The 22,004-nt window shown below is 37.8% G+C and overlaps 1 protein-coding gene across 1 annotated transcript in view; it reads left to right on the top strand.

The window, feature by feature from the left end:
- The first annotated feature begins 1,809 nt into the window (after nt 1–1,809).
- The window catches only part of LOC306881377 (adenylate cyclase type 1-like), a 52,719-nt gene continuing 32,524 nt past the window's right edge, over nt 1,810–22,004 (top strand). Inside the window, exons 1-4 of the mRNA XM_079435460.1 lie at nt 1,810–2,519; nt 8,040–8,189; nt 9,175–9,293; nt 15,695–15,806. Of these exons, the coding sequence (XP_079291586.1) occupies nt 1,953–2,519; nt 8,040–8,189; nt 9,175–9,293; nt 15,695–15,806 (948 nt within the window). The 5' untranslated portion in view covers nt 1,810–1,952. The remainder of the gene's footprint in view (nt 2,520–8,039; nt 8,190–9,174; nt 9,294–15,694; nt 15,807–22,004) is intronic.

The following is a 22,004-nucleotide window of genomic DNA, read 5'->3' on the forward strand; positions in this document are numbered from 1 at the left end:
CTCTAATGGAGATCAGCAGAATGAACACACACAGACTCATGCACTGACTGACATGGCAAAAAAAAGAAGAAGAAATAAATCAAATATTTTCTATTTACCTTCAAATATATTGCAAAATGTACTTGAAGGGGCAAAAAAGCGACAACAAACTAATAAAAAACACTTCCGGTTTACATTGCACAGATCATCATATCAGCCTCTGTTTAGCAACAGAAATCATTCATATGCAACAGAGGGAATAAAACAGACTCGTCTGCGTTCATGTCACGTGTTTCACACCGCTGCAGTGACAGCTCTATTTAGAGCATCTCTTAAGTGCATCACTTGAACCTGTTGATCTGATTTTTCAGGGGAGATGAGGCAGGTGTAAGAACAGGTAACAATCGCAGACAGACACAGAAACAGTGTGTTCATACACCTGAACACATATCAATATCATCAATATCATATCAGCGATTGAGCTTCATGAGTGAGCAATGACTCCTCCGGATCATCAGTGCAGAAATACCTGCTGAAAGCTTCTGCTTGAACACTGGGTTTGTAGACAAATAGTGTAGATTTCAGCACAAACCTGACATTTCGTTTCTGTGTTCATGAACTCACTGTCCTTAAAGTACTGTTGCTGCTGCAGAGCTTCATCTTGTGTGATTCTCACATGACTGCACTATTATTCCAACACGTGCAAAAGAGTCTTAATGCAGACGTTTAACAGGTGTAGTTTCATCATGGATTAATAACAAAACAGATTATTACATGTTGAGAAATATATAACAGGTAATACTTTATTTTAAAGCTATAGTTACACGTTACATGATCTTTAATGACAATAAATTATGCATAACCACAAGCAACTAATCCTAAACTAACACCAAAGTCTGTTAATCACACATGTAGTTCATCAGAATTGCTCAGGATCATTTGTGTAATTACACTGTAACAAACACCACCTTAAAATGAAGTGTAACCTGTGCAGATATAGATGCTATATTATAAATAATAAAATCACCATTTATCTGATCTGAAGTCATGGTGAATTACATGACACATACTGTGATACTAAATTATTGATTTATTTTCACATCTGTGTCCCAGCAGCACAGAAGCAGTCATGAGTAACACAGCTATATTTGTAGCAATAGACAACAATACATTGTATGGATCAAAATTATACATTTCTCTTTTATGACAAAAATCATTAGGATATTAAGATCATGTTCCATGAAGATATTTAGTACATTTCCTACCGTAAATATATCAAAACTTAATTTTTGATTAGTAATATGCATTGCTAAGAACTTCATTTGAACAACTTTAAAGGAGATTTTCTCAATATTTAGATTTTTTTGCTCCCTCAGATTCCAGATTTTCAAATAGTTGCATCTCAGACAGATATTGTCCTATCATAACAAACCATACATCAATGGAAAGATTATTCAGCTTCCAGATGATGCATACATCTCAGTTTCACAAAATTGACCCTTATGCCTGGTTTTGTGGTCCAAGGTTACATTTATTGATTTATTTTTGTTAACACTTTGTTTTGCTTACACTTTACATGTAATAATACAAATCTTAAATCTTGATTTATTGTCATTGGGTCAAGGATGGAGACCATGCAACTGAAATCATGTACGTCATAAATTCTGAATGATCCCTAGTGCAAACATATCCTAATGTATTTCGTTTCTGAATGGTATGCAGTGATTTACATTCTTCACGTGTCAGTTTTGCAGAAGCTCAGCGCGTCAGACGCTCGCTCCTCGGAGATCAGCAGAATTATCGCGGCGCGCAGCGCGCAGGCGTGATCCAGTCTGAGCCGCGCGAGCTGGAGGCCAGTCGCTCGTGCAGCGCGTCTCTTCCGTCTCCTGAGCTCCACCTCTCCCGCCGGACATGCCCTCCGGACCCCGGCGACCCTCCGTGCCTCTGCCCGGCGCGTGAATGGCCCTCCCGCCATGGACGAAACGCCGTTCCAGAAAGTCAAGACGCGGCGCAGGAGGAGCCACTGCCCGCCGGGGGTCATCGCCTGCGAGGACGAGTTCGACTGCAAGGAACTCGAGTCGCTCTTCCACAGCTACAGCTTGAAGCTGGAGCAGACGCGCACGCTGGCGGCGCTGACGGTGCTCGCGCTGCTGGCGTCCAGCCTCAGCCTGCTGGAGCTGCTGCTGTCCGGCTCAAGCTTCACCGTCGCCAAGGGCTCGTACCCGGTGCACTCCGTCGTCTTCGTCTTGCTTTTCATCGTCATCAACGTCAAGTACCTGCGGGCGAGCCAGCTGCAGCAGATCGCTCACCTGAGCCTGCTCTTCTGCTTCAGCTTCTCGCTGCTGTGCTGCCCGTTCCCGCACGCGTCCGCGGCTCCGGAGCACGGCGTGTGGCAGCTGCTGCTGCTGACGTTCGTTGCGTACGCGCTGCTGCCGGTGCGCACGCTGCTCGCGCTGCTGTTCGGTGTGCTGGTGTCCCTGGCGCACGCCATCGTCACGGCGACGTCGGTGACGGCGAAGACGCAGCGGCTGTGGAGAGCGGTGAGTTCAGCACTGGACGAGCAGTCACACAGAGAGCGAGCAGACCCACATCTGTGACCCTGCAGCACAAAAGCAGTCATGAGTAACACAGGTATATCTGTAGCAATAGACAACAATACATTGTATGGATCAAAATTATACATTTCTCTTTTATGACAAAAATCATTAGGATATTAAGATCATGTTCCATGAAGATATTTAGTAAATTTCCTACCGTAAATATATCAAAACTTCATTTTTGATTAGTAATATGCATTGCTAAGAACTTCATTTGAACAACTTTAAAGGAGATTTTCTCAATATTTAGATTTTTTTTAAAACATAATTTTTAAACTAAACACCCTCAGATTCCAGATTTTCAGATAGTTGTATCTCAGACAAATATTGTCCTATCATAACAAACCATACATTTTTTTTTAGCAGAATTAAGCGGCTTACATTGCATTCAAGTTTCTACATTTTATCAGCTCTTGCTTTCCCTGGGAATCGAACCCATGATCTTGGCGTTGCTAGCGCCATGCTCTACTATTTGAGCTACAGGAAATACTCAATGGAAAGATTATTTATTCATTCACTTATGTATAAATCTCAGTTTCTAAAAGCTGACCCTTATGACTGGTTTTGTGCTCCAGGGTCACCTTTACACACACTTAACCCTCATACTGCATTAAAACGGTGCACTATTTTCAGCACTGGACAGCGATCAGTCACACAGAGAGTGTTCAGACTCATATATAAAGTTGAAGTCAAAAGTTTACACCCCCCTTGCAGAATCTGCAAAAGGTTAATTATTTTGCCAAAATAAGATGGATCATGCAAAATGCAAGCTATTGTTTATTTAGTACTGACCTGAATAAGATATTTCACATAAAATATGTTTGCATATAATCCACAAGAGAAAATAAGAGTTGAATTTATAAAAATGACCACATCTGCTGTTCTTTAGAAAAATCCTTAAGTTCCCACACATTTTTTGGTTTTCCAGCATTTTTGTGTATTTGAACCCTTTCCAACAATGACTGTATGATTTTGAGATCCATCTTTCCACACTGAGGATATCTGAGGGACTCATATGCAGCTATTACAGAAGGTTCAGACACTCACTGATGCTCCAGAAGAAGCTGGGGGGGGGGGGGGGGGGGGGACTCTTGAACAGAATGAAGATGTGTACATTTGTATTATTTTATCTGAATATCATATTTTTTTCATTTAGTGAAAACTTCAGAGTCTAGAAGATACTTATGTTTCCCAGAAGACAAAATAAGTTAAATTTACCCCGATCTTCAAAAGTTTTCACCCCCGGCTCTTAATGCATCGTTTATTTAACCTAACCCTCATAATGCATTCAAAACTGTGTTCTATTTTCATGTTCCGGGTCTGTTTGGATGTGAAGGATTCTTACTTAATATAAAACAGTCATGGCATAATATTTTTAAACTAAAACCACATACATTTTTATTATTAATTAAAAAACTGAGAAATTCTTTGAAATTGCAGATTACACATGAACCACACACACACACACACACACACACACACACACACACACACACACACACACACTCACACAATTTTACTTGCATAAACTTTCACTTTCAGACAAAGAGTGATACGTTTTTCATGATGCAGTGCTGCAGGCGACATATTCAACTTTAATAAACACAATTTAGTCCCAAATGCGTGTGAGATATGGGGAAAAGGGGAAACATATAAATTACAAAAGATTTTTGACACTAGTATTACTTCATAGATAATTTTACATAAAATAATTTTTGACACCTAATGGTGCTCCATACATAACCGGGTCAAAATGACCCAAACATGACATGTTTTTAAATGCTGTTTTTTTTTTTTTATGTGTATTTTGAGTGTTTTAAAGCATTTGCAAAGGTCCATTCACTTACTTAAAACTATGCTTTTTTTTTTTTTTTTTTTAGAGAAATTTGTATGTATGTCTTCCAGGTCAAAATGTACCTGAATGCATTATGAGGGTTAAGAGCAGAGATGTGCTGGAATAGTTTCTACTTCATGTCACACACAAAATGACTTTATTCAGAAGTTACTGAATTATAATTCAGATTAATCAGTGGAATAATTACTAAAGAGAATAAAATAAGTACTGAAACTATCTGAACAACAGAAAATAAAAATAAAAAATATCTAAAGAATAGGACATTACATCATTAATGCTTTCCAGAAACTGTACAAATCATCCAAAACGTGTGTGTGTCATTCAGCATGCTCTCTTTTCTAAAACATTTGATCCAGTGAGGAACCTCAGGTTAACAAACACTTACTAATTAATTTCTGAAGTTGTAAATGAAACAAAGATTATTGGAGGACACTTTACAAGAAAATGCTATTTCAGTCTTTATACTGTACTTCAAAATGTTAAGCGACATTTCTGAGTGAAAACTGATTCAAAGTAAATCCTACAGCAGTATTTTTCAGTGTTCTTCACATTTCTAGAAGAGGTTAGGAACGAGATGATATTTCTGCATCAAACTGTTTAAAACAGGAGGTGAATCAAGCTTCATGAGTATCATATCCACTATTTCACATTAAGCACACAATCTAAACCTATATTAACTCAATCTCAGAGTATAATAACTATAATTACCTCATGTTTTGCTGTTTGTTTGTTTGGTCGTGGTCGGCCTGATTTTAAACAGAAATAGGGCTACTATCAATCTCCTTTCAGAAAGGTTAAATCTGTAATAATATCTGTTGAGTGTGTTTGATTAGGGTGCAGGGCAGAATGGAACGGGTCAGTTTAACCCGAGTATTAAAGCTGAGCTGTACAGTTAGAAGAATGCAGCTGTAGTGATTGTACCCTTTACTATGAAGAACCTCAAGACATCGAGAGACTCTTTGAATTACAAACTGTAGGAAGACACACAGAACACATGCAAGAGCATGTTCATGTGTCATTAGTTATGGATGATGTTCATCTGTGAAGTCTTCAGCAGTGGTTCTGACAGACAGACGGTCGTCACACACTCTCCAGTGTTAGCGGTCCAGAGCCGGCCCAGAGACCAGCAGCAGAGCGGCTCTATGTAGGACGCTTCTGAACAGAGACCAGACACACTTCTGAAGCTATTTTAGCACAGAAATGAAAAAGACAGATGATCTGGACAGGAGTCTCAGACTGTGTTTGGTGTGGAGTTAGAGTTAGAGACCGGCATCTATCTATGTATATATATATATAAATATATATGGGTCACGTCAATTTATAAAAAGAAAAAACTAGGGTCGTTCTCAAAAAAGTTTGAAAACCACTGATTTATGTCAGAGTCACTACACACACTCAGTTTCACCGGCAGTTACACTCTGAATCATTTCACAGTGTATGGCAGATGCATGTAATGAATGTAATGTGTGTTAAGTTGTGGTCAGGAAAATGCATTAATTGCAATATTCACAGTAACACTTTAGTTTAGCGACCAGTTCTCGCTATTAACTAGTTGCTTATTAGCATGCATATTACCAGCATATTGGCTGTTTATTATACGTATAAAGCACATATTAATGCCTTTTTCTGCATGAGCATATTTTAGATCCTTTAATCCTTAGACCCATGCCTAAATTTAACAACTACCTTACTAACTATTAAAAAACAGCAAATTAGGAGTTTGTTGAGACAAAAGTCATAGTTAACATTTAGTTAACCTGCCCAAATTTTGCACATTTAGATTGTCTTGCAGAGACGCTGTAGGTGTTCAGTTTCTTCTCTCAGATCAATGCTATCATGATGGAGCAGCAGAATCTCGCTGTTTGCATCAGCTCCTGGAAGTCTGCTTTAAATCACTGTAGATGGCTAGTTTTGACTGTTTTATTCTGGAATGAGAACAGGTTGAGTGTGTGTCTTCATGCATGTGTTTGTATACTTGCGTGACACATACTTCTGTTCTTATTCTGATCCCTTCACACAAGAGACAGAAACACACTGCACTTCTGCTGTAAGGAGCTGTTCACACAGAACACATTGTGCTTTGAAAAATGTGGTGTCTTTTTAGTGCAACGGTCAAAGATGTTCATCTAGCACAAGTTTACATAGAAAAACAATGGAAAAGAATGGATGACCGTTCCATGTAAAGTCAGAAGACATGTGAAGGCACACTTCTATCTCCTCTGATCACTTCACTTCTGTTGGTCTGTAAGTCAGTGAGTTTTCAGCATGTGTGTGAGAGAGAGAGAGTAAGCTGGCTAAATAAAGGCTCTGCATGTGCGTGTGTCCTCTGACGAATCTAATCCAATAAAGAGCAGATATACCCACGTCCCTGAACCCAAACCAGCTCTGTGCTCGCTGAAGAGGACAAACACATGTCAGAAGAGGGACTAGACAAACTACAGCACTCACACCGTGTTCATGTCGAGCTCCTCTGACACAAGCACACAAACTTCATAAAACTGTACTAGTGTCAGAACGGCTGTGATGGAAATGAAAGGACAGCTGCAATGTAAAAACTCTTTCTAGCAGAAAGTCATTTATGCTGTAAACACAACTAAACTACATCCATCAGTCATACTCTAGACTCTAAAACTGCTGGCTTAAAAACAACCCAAGTTGGGTTAAATATGGCAAACCCGGTGACTGCGTTGTTTAACCCAATGTTTAACCCAACCTGCTGGAGAGTTTTATTTAACTCAGCTTTGTTTTAAAATGACTATATTTCTTGCTTTAAATGAAGCAATGAACATTTATAATAAATAAATTATAAGTTGAATAAATAATAATTAATTAATAAATATGTATTAACCTCTCAAAGGGTTAGTTCATCCAAAAATACTTACTCCCATACTTTACTCACCCGCAAAGCATCCTAAGTGCATATGACTTTCTTCTTTTAGATGAATCCAATCAGAGTTATATATAGAAATGGTCCTTGCTCTTCCAAGTGTTAGAATGGGTGTAGGTGGGTGTTTGTGTTCATCAGTCCAAACGTAGTCAAATAAAGCGCTTCCATAATTAAACGTGCCTCACTCGGCTCCAGGGGGTGAATAAAGGCCTCCTATTGGGAATCCATGCATTTTTGTAAGAAAAATATCCATATTTCAAACATTATAAACACTTTTTTCTCACTTCATTAAACATATTAATATAACCTCAATTGGATTCATTTGAAAGAAGAAAGTCATATACAGTACACCTAGGATGCTTTGAGGGTAAGTAAAACATGAGCAAATTTTCATTTTTGGGTGAACTAAATTGCTTATTAATAAATATTCACCTTTTGATTATTACTGATGCCTCTAGTAATTAACTGTCTGAGTTTTAATTTACAACCTTTGGGTTCATTTTAAACCAGCCGTATACTACTTTTTAATCAATAGTTGAGTAAAATCAATCTAGCCAGCTGGTTGGTCAAACATTTAACCAGTTTGTTTCTAACTCAGCATTTTCTAGAGTGTACTATAGCTGTACAGACAGCAGCCATCAGTGGTCATCATTTATATGATCCTGTGAGCATGTATTGTCGTTCAGTATGTGGTTTCAGCTGTAGGGTTTGTGTTTTCCAGCTGGTAGCGAACATGCTGCTCTTCACCGGAGTGAATCTGTCGGGTCTGTTCGTTCGGATCCTGACGGAGAGAGTGCAGCGCAAAGCCTTCCTGCAGGCCCGAAACTGCATCGAGGAGAGACTGCGCATGGAGGACGAGAACGAGAAACAGGTCACAGTCATAAGATATACAATAAACACAATCAAAACCTCACTGTCAATAAATACAACTCCACTCTAAACACTGTGTTTCATAAAAAAACAAAAAACATGCAACAGTTTGCATCAATCTGTTTGAGTTTAGACAACTAATGAAATATTCCAACCAAGTTAGAGGAACTTCATTTATAGCATAAACACATTTTATTTCAGTTCATTACCGATGCCATTGGAAACATCTGGTTCTGGTAGTTCTGGTAAACCAGCAAACATAGCAGCATTACATAGCAGGCCATTCCCTTCACTAATAATGCATCAATTTCAATATTTATTCTCCTTATCCAGTCCTAATGCAAAGCATGCTTGGAACTTGAAATCCACTGGCCAGTTTACAAACTTAATTAAATAATCTTTACTTGACCCTCTAACTCTAGCACTATCTATTCTAATTGTATTTTATCTATGTCTTTTTATTAAAAAATAACAATAATAATAATAATTATCTGTACTGCGTTAGGCTAACCAAGACTTGTAATAGCACTTGCACGTTGTTGCTCTTTTGTTGATTTTGATTGCTTCTTATGTCCTCATTTGTAAGTCGCTTTGGATAAAAGCGTCTGCTAAATGACTAAATAAAAAAAAAAAAAAAATAAATAATTAATTGAATAATTCATTCATTCATTCATTTATTTATTTAAGAACCAATCAACAAAGAAGTTTAGGTTTGAATTACAGACAATACTAAGTTAATGTAATGATCAACAATATTATTTCAACAGAACTGTTTGCAGCTTATAATGTTTAATTAAATCAGTAAATTAGAATTTGTAAACTTACAAACATGCAATGATTTAATTTATGGTAACAGGTCCCATGAATATCACTGTAGAGTGTAAAATATTAATTTAATTTCCTGAGAAAGGTTTGTTTTGATGCTCTTGCTGTCTCACGTGTCTCTGATGATGATGATGATGATGATGATGATTGCACGCGTGCAGGAGCGTCTGCTGATGAGTCTGCTGCCCAGAAACGTGGCCATGGAGATGAAGGAGGACTTCCTGAAACCTCCAGAGAGGATCTTCCACAAGATTTACATCCAGCGGCACGACAACGTCAGGTAACACCGACTGATGCGCTTCATCTCTAGTCTGCGCAAATGCAGTGGTTTCCTGTGAGTAAAGGAACTGCTTCAGCGGCTGTAATGATCACAGATGCTGTCGGAGCGAGAATCTTGATTAGGAGTGATTTTTCATTTCATTCATCAGTACACAGTCAAACAAGTCTAATCAAACAAATCTAATGGAAAATCATGGTTTCCAGTTTAAACCTGTTTTGTTCAGTTTGGCAAAAAAGCAACAACAACAACACTCACATAGAAAAAAACAGTTTTGTTCACAGCTCCACAGAAAATAACAGGAACATAACAGAATCAGAAAATAAAAGAAATAGTGCTAGCAAAATTAGCGTATTAACACAGGTATTTAATTTTTCCAGTTTAACAGCATTAGACATATTTAACACAGTTAATATTTAACTAGTTAGCCACCCCGATCACAACTGCTGCTTCTGTCTCTTTTTTCTTGGCAGTAATTGTGTTTATTTAGACACAGAATGTCTTTATGACCACATCAAACAGCAGACTTTCAGCACTCCAACCTCGCCTCAGCGGCAGGCGAGAGTCGAACTAGCGTGGGAAATGTACAGGTGACGAGGAGCTTCAGTAGAACAACAGTGAACTGCGGTCAGATGAGATGTGGTCAGGTCATATGTCAGTAAAAACCAATTGTCCTGTCCTGTCAGCCGTTATATACTGTGCTCTTCAGTCGCACGCACAAATACGCCGGTGCACACTGTAGCCTGTATCATTTCATATTAAAGCGCGAATGAATCTATGAGCATGCGTGTCAGATCCGCGTCACGTTCAGCAGCGGCAGCTCTTAAAGTAATAGCAGCCAGATAACCTAATAACCAGCTGCTGTGATGTCTGTTCATCAAAGAACAAAAGAAAAAAGAGGAAATCAATGACTTTTGTAACTTGAAATCATTGCAATATAAAAGTATATTTAAAATCTTTAATGTTAGGTGGGATTAATCGTGATTCATTTCAGAAAAAAAATATGTGATTAAGTAGTTATTTTTTGAACTGATTGACAGCACTAAACAGAACAGATGATGCTTATTTAAAAAGACATCACGATAAACATTAAAGTCTCGAAAGTTGCCTTTAATTAGTAAGAGAACCGAATGAAACATTTACTAACAAAATGATTTACTTTTATCTTAACTGAGAATTATACTTTAATTTTATAGCTAATGTTGTTCGTGGTTAAGTTGTAAAAAAAAAAAAAAAAATACATATATATATACACAGTGGTGTGAAAACGTTTTTGGCCCCCTTCCTGATTTTTTTTTTTTTTTTTTTGCATATTTGTCACACTTTAATGTTTCAGATCATCAAACAAATTAAAATATTAATCAAAGATAACACAAGTAAACACAACATGCAGTTTTTAAATGAAGTTTTTTATTATGAAGGGAAAACTAAATCCAAACCCACATGGCCCTGTGTGAAAAAGTGCTTGCCCCCTAAACCTAATAACTGGTTGGGCCACCCTTAGCAGCAACAACTGCAATCAAGCGTTTGCGATAACTTGTAATGAGTCTGTTACAGCGCTGTGGAGGGATTTTGATCCACTCATCTTGGCAGAATTGTTGTAATTCAGCCACATTGGAAGGTTTGAGCATGAACCGCCTTTTTAAGGTCATGCCACAGCATCTCAATAGGATTCAGGTCAGGACTTTGACTAGGCCACTCCAAAGTCTTCATTTTGTTTTTCTTCAGCAATTCAGAGGTGGATTTGCTGGTGTGTTTTGGATCATTGTCCTGCTGCAGAACCCAAGTTCGCTTCAGCTTGAGGTCATGAACAGATGGCCAGACATTGTCCTTACAGCTGAAAAACAGCCCCAGACCATCACACTACCACCACCATATTTTACTGTTGCTATGATGTTCTTTTTTCTGAAATGCTGTGTTACTTTTACACCAGATATAATGGGACACACACCTTCCAAAAAGTTAAACTTTTGTCTCGTCAGTCCAAAGAGTATTTTCCCAAAAGTCTTGGGGATCATCAAGATGTTTTCTGGCAAAACTGAGACGAGCCTTTATGTTCTTTTTGCTCAGCAGCGGTTTTCGTCTGGTGGTCTGGTGTTGTCCAGCTGTGTCTCTTATACTCATCGGCTCTAGAGTGTTTGTAACTGTCCTCTTTGCTTCTCAATGTGTCTTTAGTGTTTTCTAGTTGACTCTCGTTGAGTTTATTGCCTGTGTTCTTTGGATGATCATGTCTGGTCTTGTTCTGGATAGCATTATTACACCCAGTGCTTGAGTCCTTGAGTTTGGTCTGGTTTAATCTGCATGGATACAATATCTATGGAGAATCCTGGATCATAGGAGTATTGAGTAGACATGTAATAGTGAATGTCAGTGTACTGCAGAACTCATGAAACCCAGCACTGATGTCAAACATGATGTGATGCTTAATAATATACAGGACACATGGATATAAAATATATACAGTGCCATTTGAAAAAAAAAATGTTTATTTAGACAAAGACTTGAAATAATTTAATTTCTTTGGGTTTCTTGCACATCATAATTTTAATTTGGCAGTCAAATAAACATAATAACAAATTTCTGCATGTCAGTTGTGAGGCATATCTATTTTTATTTGCTTTATTTAATAATTACAAAGCATTCTCATGCTTAAGTCATGATTGGGTCATTCTGTGTCAGCTCAACCAGAAGTTCTTTTCAAGGCCCTAAATCGTAGAGTCCCAGAGATATGGAGAAGTCAATGAGGCTCCATTTTCAGATTGTTGAATATTGCCCATTTTCAGCGCTCGAAAACCAAATGTTGGTCACTTTGTATACAGCTTATACTTACTGTATTTATAAAAACCATTACGCCTATGAAGAGGCCCCGTAAACCACACATACCAACATATTGAGATGTTGCTGAGACGCCGTTGGCCTTCACCGGCCCTCAGATTAAACCTCAGTAGGGATTTACTGCTATGGACACTAAAGAGTGTTGCGTAACGCTCGTGCTGAGAGATATTTCTGGAGCAGATCAGACACGCTCCTGCTGGAATATAAGATGGGTGCTCTCCATCAGGTTCTGGACCTGCTATCAGAGCCCACTGATTTCACTGAAAAACCAACTAATATTTCTCAGCATTTTTCACAGTGTTATGTTCAGCATACAATATGTACTGTATATAATATTATATAATATTGTGCACTTCACTCTTTTACCATAAGGAATGACAGACATCAGGTGTGATTTTAATATCTTCATCATGACTCTTTATTTAACTGATAAAAACCTTTTAGACAATGTTGCACTTTTACACTAACTGATCAGATGCACTCATAGCACCCTAGCAACCACATAGCAACAGGTTAACAATCACTCAAACACCTTAGCGATCACATGATCTGTCACTCAGCATCGTCATTGACTGGAGGATTCTGCTCGTCCTCGGCATGATCTCTGTCACAGATGGAGCCGCATTCAAACTTTCACAGCAAACAATTTATGGCAGCGTGGTTATATTGACATCTGCGCTATGACAGCATCTCAGTGTTCACACGCGCCCACACACACACACACACACACACACACACACGCACACACACACACACACACACATGCCTCGCACTCAGTCTGTGTATTTCACAGCTCAGATGTAGCTGGACGTCAGTGTCCATGTGTGTGTGTCCATCAGATCTGCTTCATGTGTGGCTTTATTCTGAGGCTTGAGCTGTAGTGTGTTCTGATCTGATCCGTTTACTGAACACACTTCTGCAAAACATGAGTCTCTTTCTCTGTGTTTTGTCTTATTTTCACGTATACAAATATATCAACATTATTAAATCAAGATATATTTGCTTGAGAAAAAAAACCCTGGTTTCACAAACAGGGCTTAGACCATAGTTCAATTAGGACATTTAAAGGGGTCATATGATGCTTTTTTAAAGATCATTATTTTGTGTATTTCGTGTAACAGAATATGTTGACATGCTTTAATTTTCAAAAAACACATTGTTTTTCAAAAACTGTACATTATTGTAGGTCCTCTATGCCCCGCCTCTCTCAAACGCTTCCCTCCTTCCGACAAGTGCAGTCTGCTCTGATTGGCCAGCTGACACAGTGCATTGTGATTGGCCGAACACCACAAGCACTCGTCGGAAATGTAACTCCCGTTACCATAATCACGAGCTTCAGCTTTCAAGTTAGTTTTATCAGTTCAAGGAATTGACCCTTTTTTTCTTTTTTTCTAGAAACAGCCTTTGTGGACAGCCAGCCTTGATCTCTCCTAGGTTCACGAAACTGTCGTCCATAAAATGTGTTGCACAAATTCGAACATCTGGGTTGTGCTGTAAACAAATCTTAACCAATGATTCCTAATTGCATTTACTTTCGGAAGGCCAAATAAAGTGCTTTTGCTTTCGCATAGAAACTCTTTGGTTTTGAGACTTTATTCTTTGCAACTTCATCTATGCACAATCAGCTTGTAACACTCCAAAGAGAAAGGACAACTTGAAATCGCATCATATGACCCCTTTAAGTAATTTTTATAAAAGTGCCTTTGATAAAAACATCAGTGCTGTGCATCTTCAGACAAAACAAAAGCACTGATATGTTTTAAGATCAGCAAGTTTCTTTCACTTGAAACAGCTCAGACTTACATTTAGGCTTAAGCCTTGTCTATGAAACCGGGGGAAAATACTTAAGTCTTGCTTAGATCTGTTCATATTAAGTTTTGTTTTCTAAAAAAATAATAACAAATCAAAATTAAGTGAATTCATACATAAAACATGCATTTGTTGTATAAGACCATAATTTATGAATTGTTCAACATCTACTCTGATATTAAGCTGAACTGAATCAACACTGAACTGACTGGATCTGAATAATGACTCTTGTCTTCTGTAGAGCTGCTTTACAGTTAAAATTGAATTTGCCTCATATTTGATGAAGTTTACAACTTCTTGTTGCTTCTTTGAAACAATCTGTATTGTATCCACCTTTTTTTCCCGTAAAAATGCTCGGGTCATTTGTAAATTCAATGGGTCTGGCTTCCGGTCTCATCCGAGTACAGCTATTTTGATCTGTTTTGCTGCTTGATATTGTAAATCGGTGTGTCTTACCATATTATTTTAATGTATTATCTTAATTATGAACACACTGGCTTGTAGTGCAAACAGTTTTGCCGTTTACTGCACGTTGTTATTCTTCTCGTTAATTCCCTGAAGTGGCTAATGAACCTGAAGTCTCACCCATAGGCTTACTTCCACGTTGAAGAAAAAGGTGGATAAAAGGCTTTAGAAATAAATGTGGCACCCATAGGGTTTGTTCTGATGTAATCTCTCCATCAGCTCTCGCTCACCTGTGAAGATCACGCTGTTTATGGAAGGACTGATATAACTGCTGTGTGCTGGCATCAGAAAAACAACTCTGTCTGCCAAATAACAATATTAATCACAGCTCTGGAACCGTTTAAGGACTTTAGATGAGCAAACACCAAAATATACAGAATAAAACGTCTTTGATTTCAATTATTATGCTCATAGATGATATATTTATGAATAGTGCTTGCAGAATAATTTGCTCTGATCACAGAGGAGTTAAAACACAAAGCTTGAATCAGGGTTGTTCTAGTTCAACTGAAACTAAAATTAAAATCATTCAAAAAAAAAAAAAAAACATTAACTGAAATAAAATAAAGTATAAAAAGTATTTCATCTAGTTTCCAAGGCAACATTTCTCAGTTTAATTTAGTTTAACTTGATGTTCTAAAATAACTAAAACCAAAACTGAAATAGAAATTAATATATTCTATTAAACTACGAAACTATAAATTACCAAATCTTTAACTAAAATTTAAATGAAAAATATAAAATAAAAGCTGTAAGTAATTAACAAAATACTGATAAAAAACTATAACAGGATCTCAGTGATACTAAAATAATACTGATTTGAGCACAAACAGCTGTTTGATTTGACTGTGAATTTGAAGTCTCACTGACCAGATTTCATTTAAAGATTTAAAGTAAACACTGAAGCCAATAATGAATATTAAGGTCTATATTTTGTTCTTTCTTCACAAAAATAATTGCGGCCTCATTCTGGTCTGATTCACTGACTCGTCACGGATGGACAGATACGGGACAGACCCTCTGAGACTGAACCTTCACACAGACCAGAGCTGATGTCTCCTGACAGTTCACTTCTTACATTAAATAACTGACTGAAACCTCAATCAGACGGAGCAAACACCCAGATTCAAATAAAGCAGCACATATAGAGTATAAATACAGGATAGATCTCTTTTAGGACAAACAGCAGATTCTGAGAGTAAACGTCTCCTCAAGAGAACAAATGCATGTCTTTGTGTTTCCTCCTGTGAAGTCTTAGGAAGCGTCTAATTATTTTCCGTGTGTTTTTCCTGCAGTATCCTGTTTGCGGATATCGTGGGCTTCACGTGTCTGGCGTCGCAGTGCACGGCTCAGGAACTCGTTAAACTCCTCAACGAGCTCTTCGGCAAGTTTGACGAGCTCGCCACGGTGAGTCGCTCTCATTGGTTCACGCCTGTTGCTATGGCGACTTCACACCCTGGCAACAGCAACAGGAGGACAGGTGTGAGCGCAGGGGAAGTTATGAATAATCAGAGAGTTATATGTGATAAAGATGAAACGATGACAGCGGTGGGATCATGTTAGGCTGATCCCTCAGGAGCTCCATCAAACCTGAGAGTTAAATGTGTGAAAGAGCTTCACAAACATCTTGTCAAGCACACAGCATCTTTATTTGTATCTAAATACACAGTAGTAGTAGCATAAAAGTAATCTATATAGAGCACCGACATCTACAACAGATACAACAAACAGAGGAAATCACCTTTCCAAAGTAATTAGGCGCTTCATTGATTATATTAGAGACATCGATATTTCACACATTCTCTCAGATTTTAGGAAACGTCTTCACTCTGAGAGGTTTTTCTGGCTTTCAAAAAACTTTATTAATTTTGAAAAATTGCGAGGGGGGGGGGATTATTTGTCAATATGATATGAATATTATCATGTGACTTGTGTGATTCTAGAAGGGGTTCTTGTTTGGCATTAAAACACTGAGGAAGGTCATGCACTCACTTTCAGTAAACTTTTTGACCCAGAATGTGGATTTATTTTGACATAGGCCTATAAGTACTGAAACAGCAGAGGTTGTTTTATTTTACATATATAAATAAAAGAATATTAGAATATCAGATATTTTCTGACTTGATGTTTTTTCTGAATATTATTTAGTGATGTTTTAGGATGAGAATGTTCAGCTTGCTGAAGGACAAGTTCAATCAGAGTCGTTTTCAGTCTCTTACTCGCTCACGCCGGTTAAATCTCTCCTGTCTCTCTTCGTTAGGGTTTGTGAAGGTGAAGGTGCTTTAATGTGAAGCGTTGTGCCTGTTCAAGTAAACATGTAGATGTATCTCGATGTAATCTAGACATTAGAATAGCTTACATTCACATGTGCCTATGAAATCCTTTAATCCATGGATTACACAGACATGTTTCTGTCAGCGTCAGAAGGTCTTTCAGCAGGTCTGCGCTCAGGGTTTCAGTGTGATTGTCGGTCTGTGGTGTGAGTTTGTTTCGTTGCAGGGTCAGTTTGTTCACATGTTTCGTTTCGTCCGCTCATACTCCTTCTGTTTGGACTGTCTGCTGAATCTCACACATACTTGTCCATATAATCACTCTAAACTCTGCCTCCATTCTCATGCTGTGTCTGAAGTATGTATACTAGGTTGGTTGTTAAATTGTTGTGCATTATCTTTGTATATATTTACTGATATCTCAAAAAAGTGTGACCCTTTAGGGGTACAGTATGATGCAACAAAGATTGCAAAAGTCTTTCTAAAGTCATTTTTATCTTCCTGTAATTTGGCTCTGAATATCAGATGAAAATGGTCATTTTGACCATCCTTTACAATATAGTGGATTACTCAGTAAATACACATCTGAGATATTTAACATTTTAGCTTTCATCAAGTATTTATGTTTGTCCTCCTTCAGAAAAAAAAAAATGTTGACAAAATCAAACATTTTAGCCAGGGAATTTTCTGAAATGGGGTTGATTTGACATGAAATAAGTCTATAGTATTGTCTGTTTATTTAAGTGTACAACTTTTTTGAAATAAGAAAAATGTACTAAATGCACCTCAAAAGATGCTTTTATCCAAATTGACAAAACAAACACACACTTATGAATAAGGAAAAATGGAGGCAATTTATCCTAGAGATGTCAACAGTATTAACAGAGCCCTATTATTGTAGTTCCAAGACAAACCAGAACTAGTGCAGAAGTGAATAGAACGGGAAGGACATAGCAGGTTGCTTTGGAAATATAAAACATGAGCAGTGCCTGTATTTTTGGTGGTTGTGGGTGAATTAAATGCCTGTGGAAGAGGAGTATCTTCAGCTGGCTCGTGAGAGTTGTGATGTTCTCAGCGGATCTGGCAGAGATTTGCAGGAACAGAAAGTGTTAATGCTGTAGGCGTTGTTTTGACGTGGTTATAATGGTTATATGAGGTGAGCTTATTCACTCAGTCCTAGATGCCTGAAGGTCAAGCAGAGATGAGATGATGGGGTTGCCAGGTAGAAAGAGAGATAGAGCTGTGTATCGTCTGTAAGTAGGGGTTGTGTATATGGACAATTGGAGGGGACCAAGCACTGAACCCTGTGGCACCCCAATGTTTACCCTCTGCCTCAACAAACCCCCAAAGGATCTGCTTGTATCATTGAACTATAGATCCTCTGATAGCAAGAAGCATCTGATTATTCCCTCTGTTGAAGGCAGTGGACAGGTCTAGTATGATGATTTGGAGTGAACTTGTGCCAGCCGCAGAGTTTTATCTGCTCCTTTCCTCCACTCCTGAATGTCTTATTAAAAAAGAAAAGAGAGAGATGACTGAATACAGTTTTGACATGAGAGGGTTGACATGAGTCTGTAGGGTTATTGCATCACTGTAGGGTTAAGTATTGTTTTTTTGTTTTTTCTTTCTCAAGTTGTTAGGTTAACCGAGTAGTGGGAAAGATGCCAGTAATAAAACACGTAAGAGGATTGTGGAGTGGAACGCTCTTCATTGGGAAAAACCACTTCAGGAGGTTCAGTTTGATCCAATTAAGTGTTTATATGGTGTGACGTGCAGATTCATTGGCTTGGCATTGTGGGAAAGCAGTTGTGATTGTAGCTGACCGTGGATCAGTTATGGATCAGGATTACAGTGAGGATGTGTTTCATGAGACCAGTTTAGTAATCATACACAAGACCTGTGATTAATTATATATTCTGTTTTGCTGTTTGGCTGATATATTTGAGGTGGGATATTTCTTTTGACAGCACTGAGAATGGCAGCACCTAAGCCCACTGCACATAATCTTCATATTATCCTGCATTGATGTGCAGATCTTTTGTGAGCTATTAAGCACATGAAAGATGTAACCAGTTTGAAGTAGAGCACCATCCCTGTCAAAAATCACTTTTGCCATATTGATGTTGCAATCATATCTGTTATGGTGCATATTGCAGTCATGCCATATTGGTGTTGCATTACACTGGTTTTACCATGGTTAAGTATGTTTTAGGGTGCTTTCAGACATGGTTTGATTGCCTGGTCCGAACCTGAGTTCGACTGACTTTCTGCATTCAGAAATACGATGCATTATCTCCTCTGCGTCAGTCATGCTTATCAGGAAAGTGAGTGAGTAAACACATATATACACAGTTTGACCAATTCATACATCATCAACTGATTTAGTATGACTGCGTTCACATCAGAAGCAGAGTTTGCATGAACCGCACCCCAGATAACTCTTTTTAGGCATTTTTTGCTTTGGGAATTACCCATGTGTTTTCCTAATTAGCTGCTGTATGATGATGATGATGATGATAATGAGAGCACTTGTCTGATTTATCCAGTTCATAAACGTCTGTCTGCTGTTTAGCAACCTACTGTATTTTTTCATACTGTTGGTTTGACTAGGTGTAACTGGTGTATAGAGACATCAAGGGCAAAACATGAAATTAACTAAAGAGCTTATTTTACTCCTAAAAAGAAACCTTCCGTTGTGAAACCCTTGGACATTTGTCTGGGTCTTCTGGATTTAGGGTTATAGTGTATTCTGAGCAGCTCTGTTCATATTCACTGTCTCAGATGGCTTACTGCTTTATTTTGCCCTCATTTCTTCTCATTTAGATTTAAATTAAGAGGCTAAATTGGCACAGATTTGTCAGTGTGAGATCTAATAATCTTTCGTTCCTGAAGAGTGAAGAACAGACGTTGTGGCTCCCGAAGGGCTCTTAGCTTAATGATGCAAATGTATGCAGTGTTTGTGATGATGCTGATATACTTTAATCTTTCTGTGCTTTTTATGCTCCTCTGTTTCCATGGCAGACACACACACTTGTGTTTCAACGGCACACTTAAACACTCAAGCTTCAGTGTTTGACTCGCTTCACTTTCCCTCTGAGATGACTGAATCCTGACTGAGAAAGAGCAACACTCCAGATTTTGTTTTCTTGGTAACACCTTCTTTCAATAGTCCACTTTAGACATTCCACTTATTATAAGTAACTTTGCAACTACATGTCTGCTAACTCTCATTAGACTGTTAGGTTAGCAGACATTAAGCAGACAGTCTAATAATACTCTCTTTATATATACCTCATATAGTCACACATCTCATACAGAGCAGATCTTTAGCAGGGAGGTTAGTTTGGTAAATTTATATATTCATTAGAAAAATTGTTGCTCTGATTTTTCTTTAGTCTTTGAATTCATTACCCAGATTATTTTTGAGAAATGTGACAAGCCTTTGGCAACAGGAGGTCTGTCATCCAAACAGAAAGCACCTCAAATAGCTACAAGGTAATCATTTCTGTGACCTATTTTCTGCATTTCTGACAGCTTGAGCACTTGTGAGGAAGGTCTGAAATCTGTGAGTAGAAATACAGTATGCATTTTGTCCATGAAGAACAAAGCATGTTTATTTGACAGTAACTGAATGAAAACTAAATGAAATCATTTGTGAAGGTCTCTGTCTCAGGCTAAGATGATTGTGTAAAAAAAAATACATCACCAAAATGAATACAAATGCATACAAAATTGAGTCCAGGGGCATCTCATAGTAACATGTTAAAAGTTATTAAGCAATATACAAGAGCAAGCTGTTTTCATGAATATGAGCACAACTGCAAACGTTGTATTGATTTAAAACATTCATTAAACACGAAGTTAGTAGTTAGTGACATATTTTAGACTTAATTTTAAACACAAGTTTTTGCTCTTTTTCACAAATGTAATTAAAACTGTTGTCTGCAACACAGTGGTATGTCATTACTGAACAAGTGATTTTTTGCCACTTATTGCCAGTTTTAGTTTCATATTTAAAAGTATAAGTATATTTTCCCATCATATTTCCATATATACATTTTATATTTACATTTTTGATCTCATAACATTATTTATGCAGTTGTAATTGTACTGTAAAAGCCCATTATTTTACCAAGATGTTTCTCAGGCAGTAAATGTGGATCTTTCAGATGAATTTGAGGAGCGTTGGTCTGTTGGTGTTGGTCTTGTCTCGACACTCTCTGGTCTTGGTCTGGTTTTAGGTGGTCTTGACTCTGTGACACGAGTGTGAATAGAGGAGCTGTAGGTCAGGAGTCAGAAATACTCAGGGTTTGACAGACGCACATGATAAACATCCATATGTTGCACAGACAGAGCGGCTCGAGGCTTGTAGAGTCTGTCTGGAAATCAGTAAATCTAGTAAGCTGGCCTCATCCGTTACACCTGACACGGATCGATCCGTAGCTTTGCATTTATACGCTGTGTTACTGTACACTGGAGACACAGGGTTTTACAGATTTTATATATATATATATATATATATATATATATATATTTATATATATATATCTGAGAAGTGAGAAAAACACATGTGAGCGTGGGACAGAGTACAGGATCATGAAGTCTTGTGGGTTCAGAGAATTCACATGAGTCATTAGCATTTATTACTAAATATGTTTTTGTTTCACCATTAAACTTAACACCACTTTATGCATAAACTAAAAATTTAGAGATGCCTCTGAACAAGAGTAATGGTTGGGGAAAAAAACAGCAAATTGATTAAATTGCGTCAGTAAACTCTTGTTTTCTCTGACAGAACGCAGTCCTCTGGACATGTAGGATGTTGTTTACATTTTCACTCATTTCCCTTTTAAGAGACTCTTCAACACAAACCTGATACAATACTTGTGCACAATTAGATCAACAGTATGCATTTAGAAAAGGAGATAAATGGCGAATTTTCATCTCATGCTAAATACAAATGTAGAGGTTTGGACAGTATTCTTAACAAACTATCATTTGCCTCTGATTTTAGAGTTAGGTGAGAGTTTGTACACAGTAGCTGCAACAACTAATCAATATAACTGACCAGGAAAATAATTGACAATGAATTTCATTATTGATGAAAACATCCATCAGTCATATCACTTTACAGTAGTGTAGAGAGCTGCTGCAGGACAGTGCATGACACAAAGCATCCTAAACATGAGAATTCTTCATATGGAGCTCCTCAAACAAAAGCATAAGTGTGTAGTTTAGCTTGTTCCTGCCCTGTGAACCGCTTTGACAGATGCATATTAATGCATTTTAGACATGTTTTCCCAAGTGCACTCGCATTTTATAAAAGTGTAAGTCA

The sequence above is a fragment of the Barbus barbus genome (genome assembly GCF_936440315.1).
Source record: "Barbus barbus genome assembly, chromosome: 15".
NCBI classification, from domain to species: domain Eukaryota; kingdom Metazoa; phylum Chordata; class Actinopteri; order Cypriniformes; family Cyprinidae; genus Barbus; species Barbus barbus.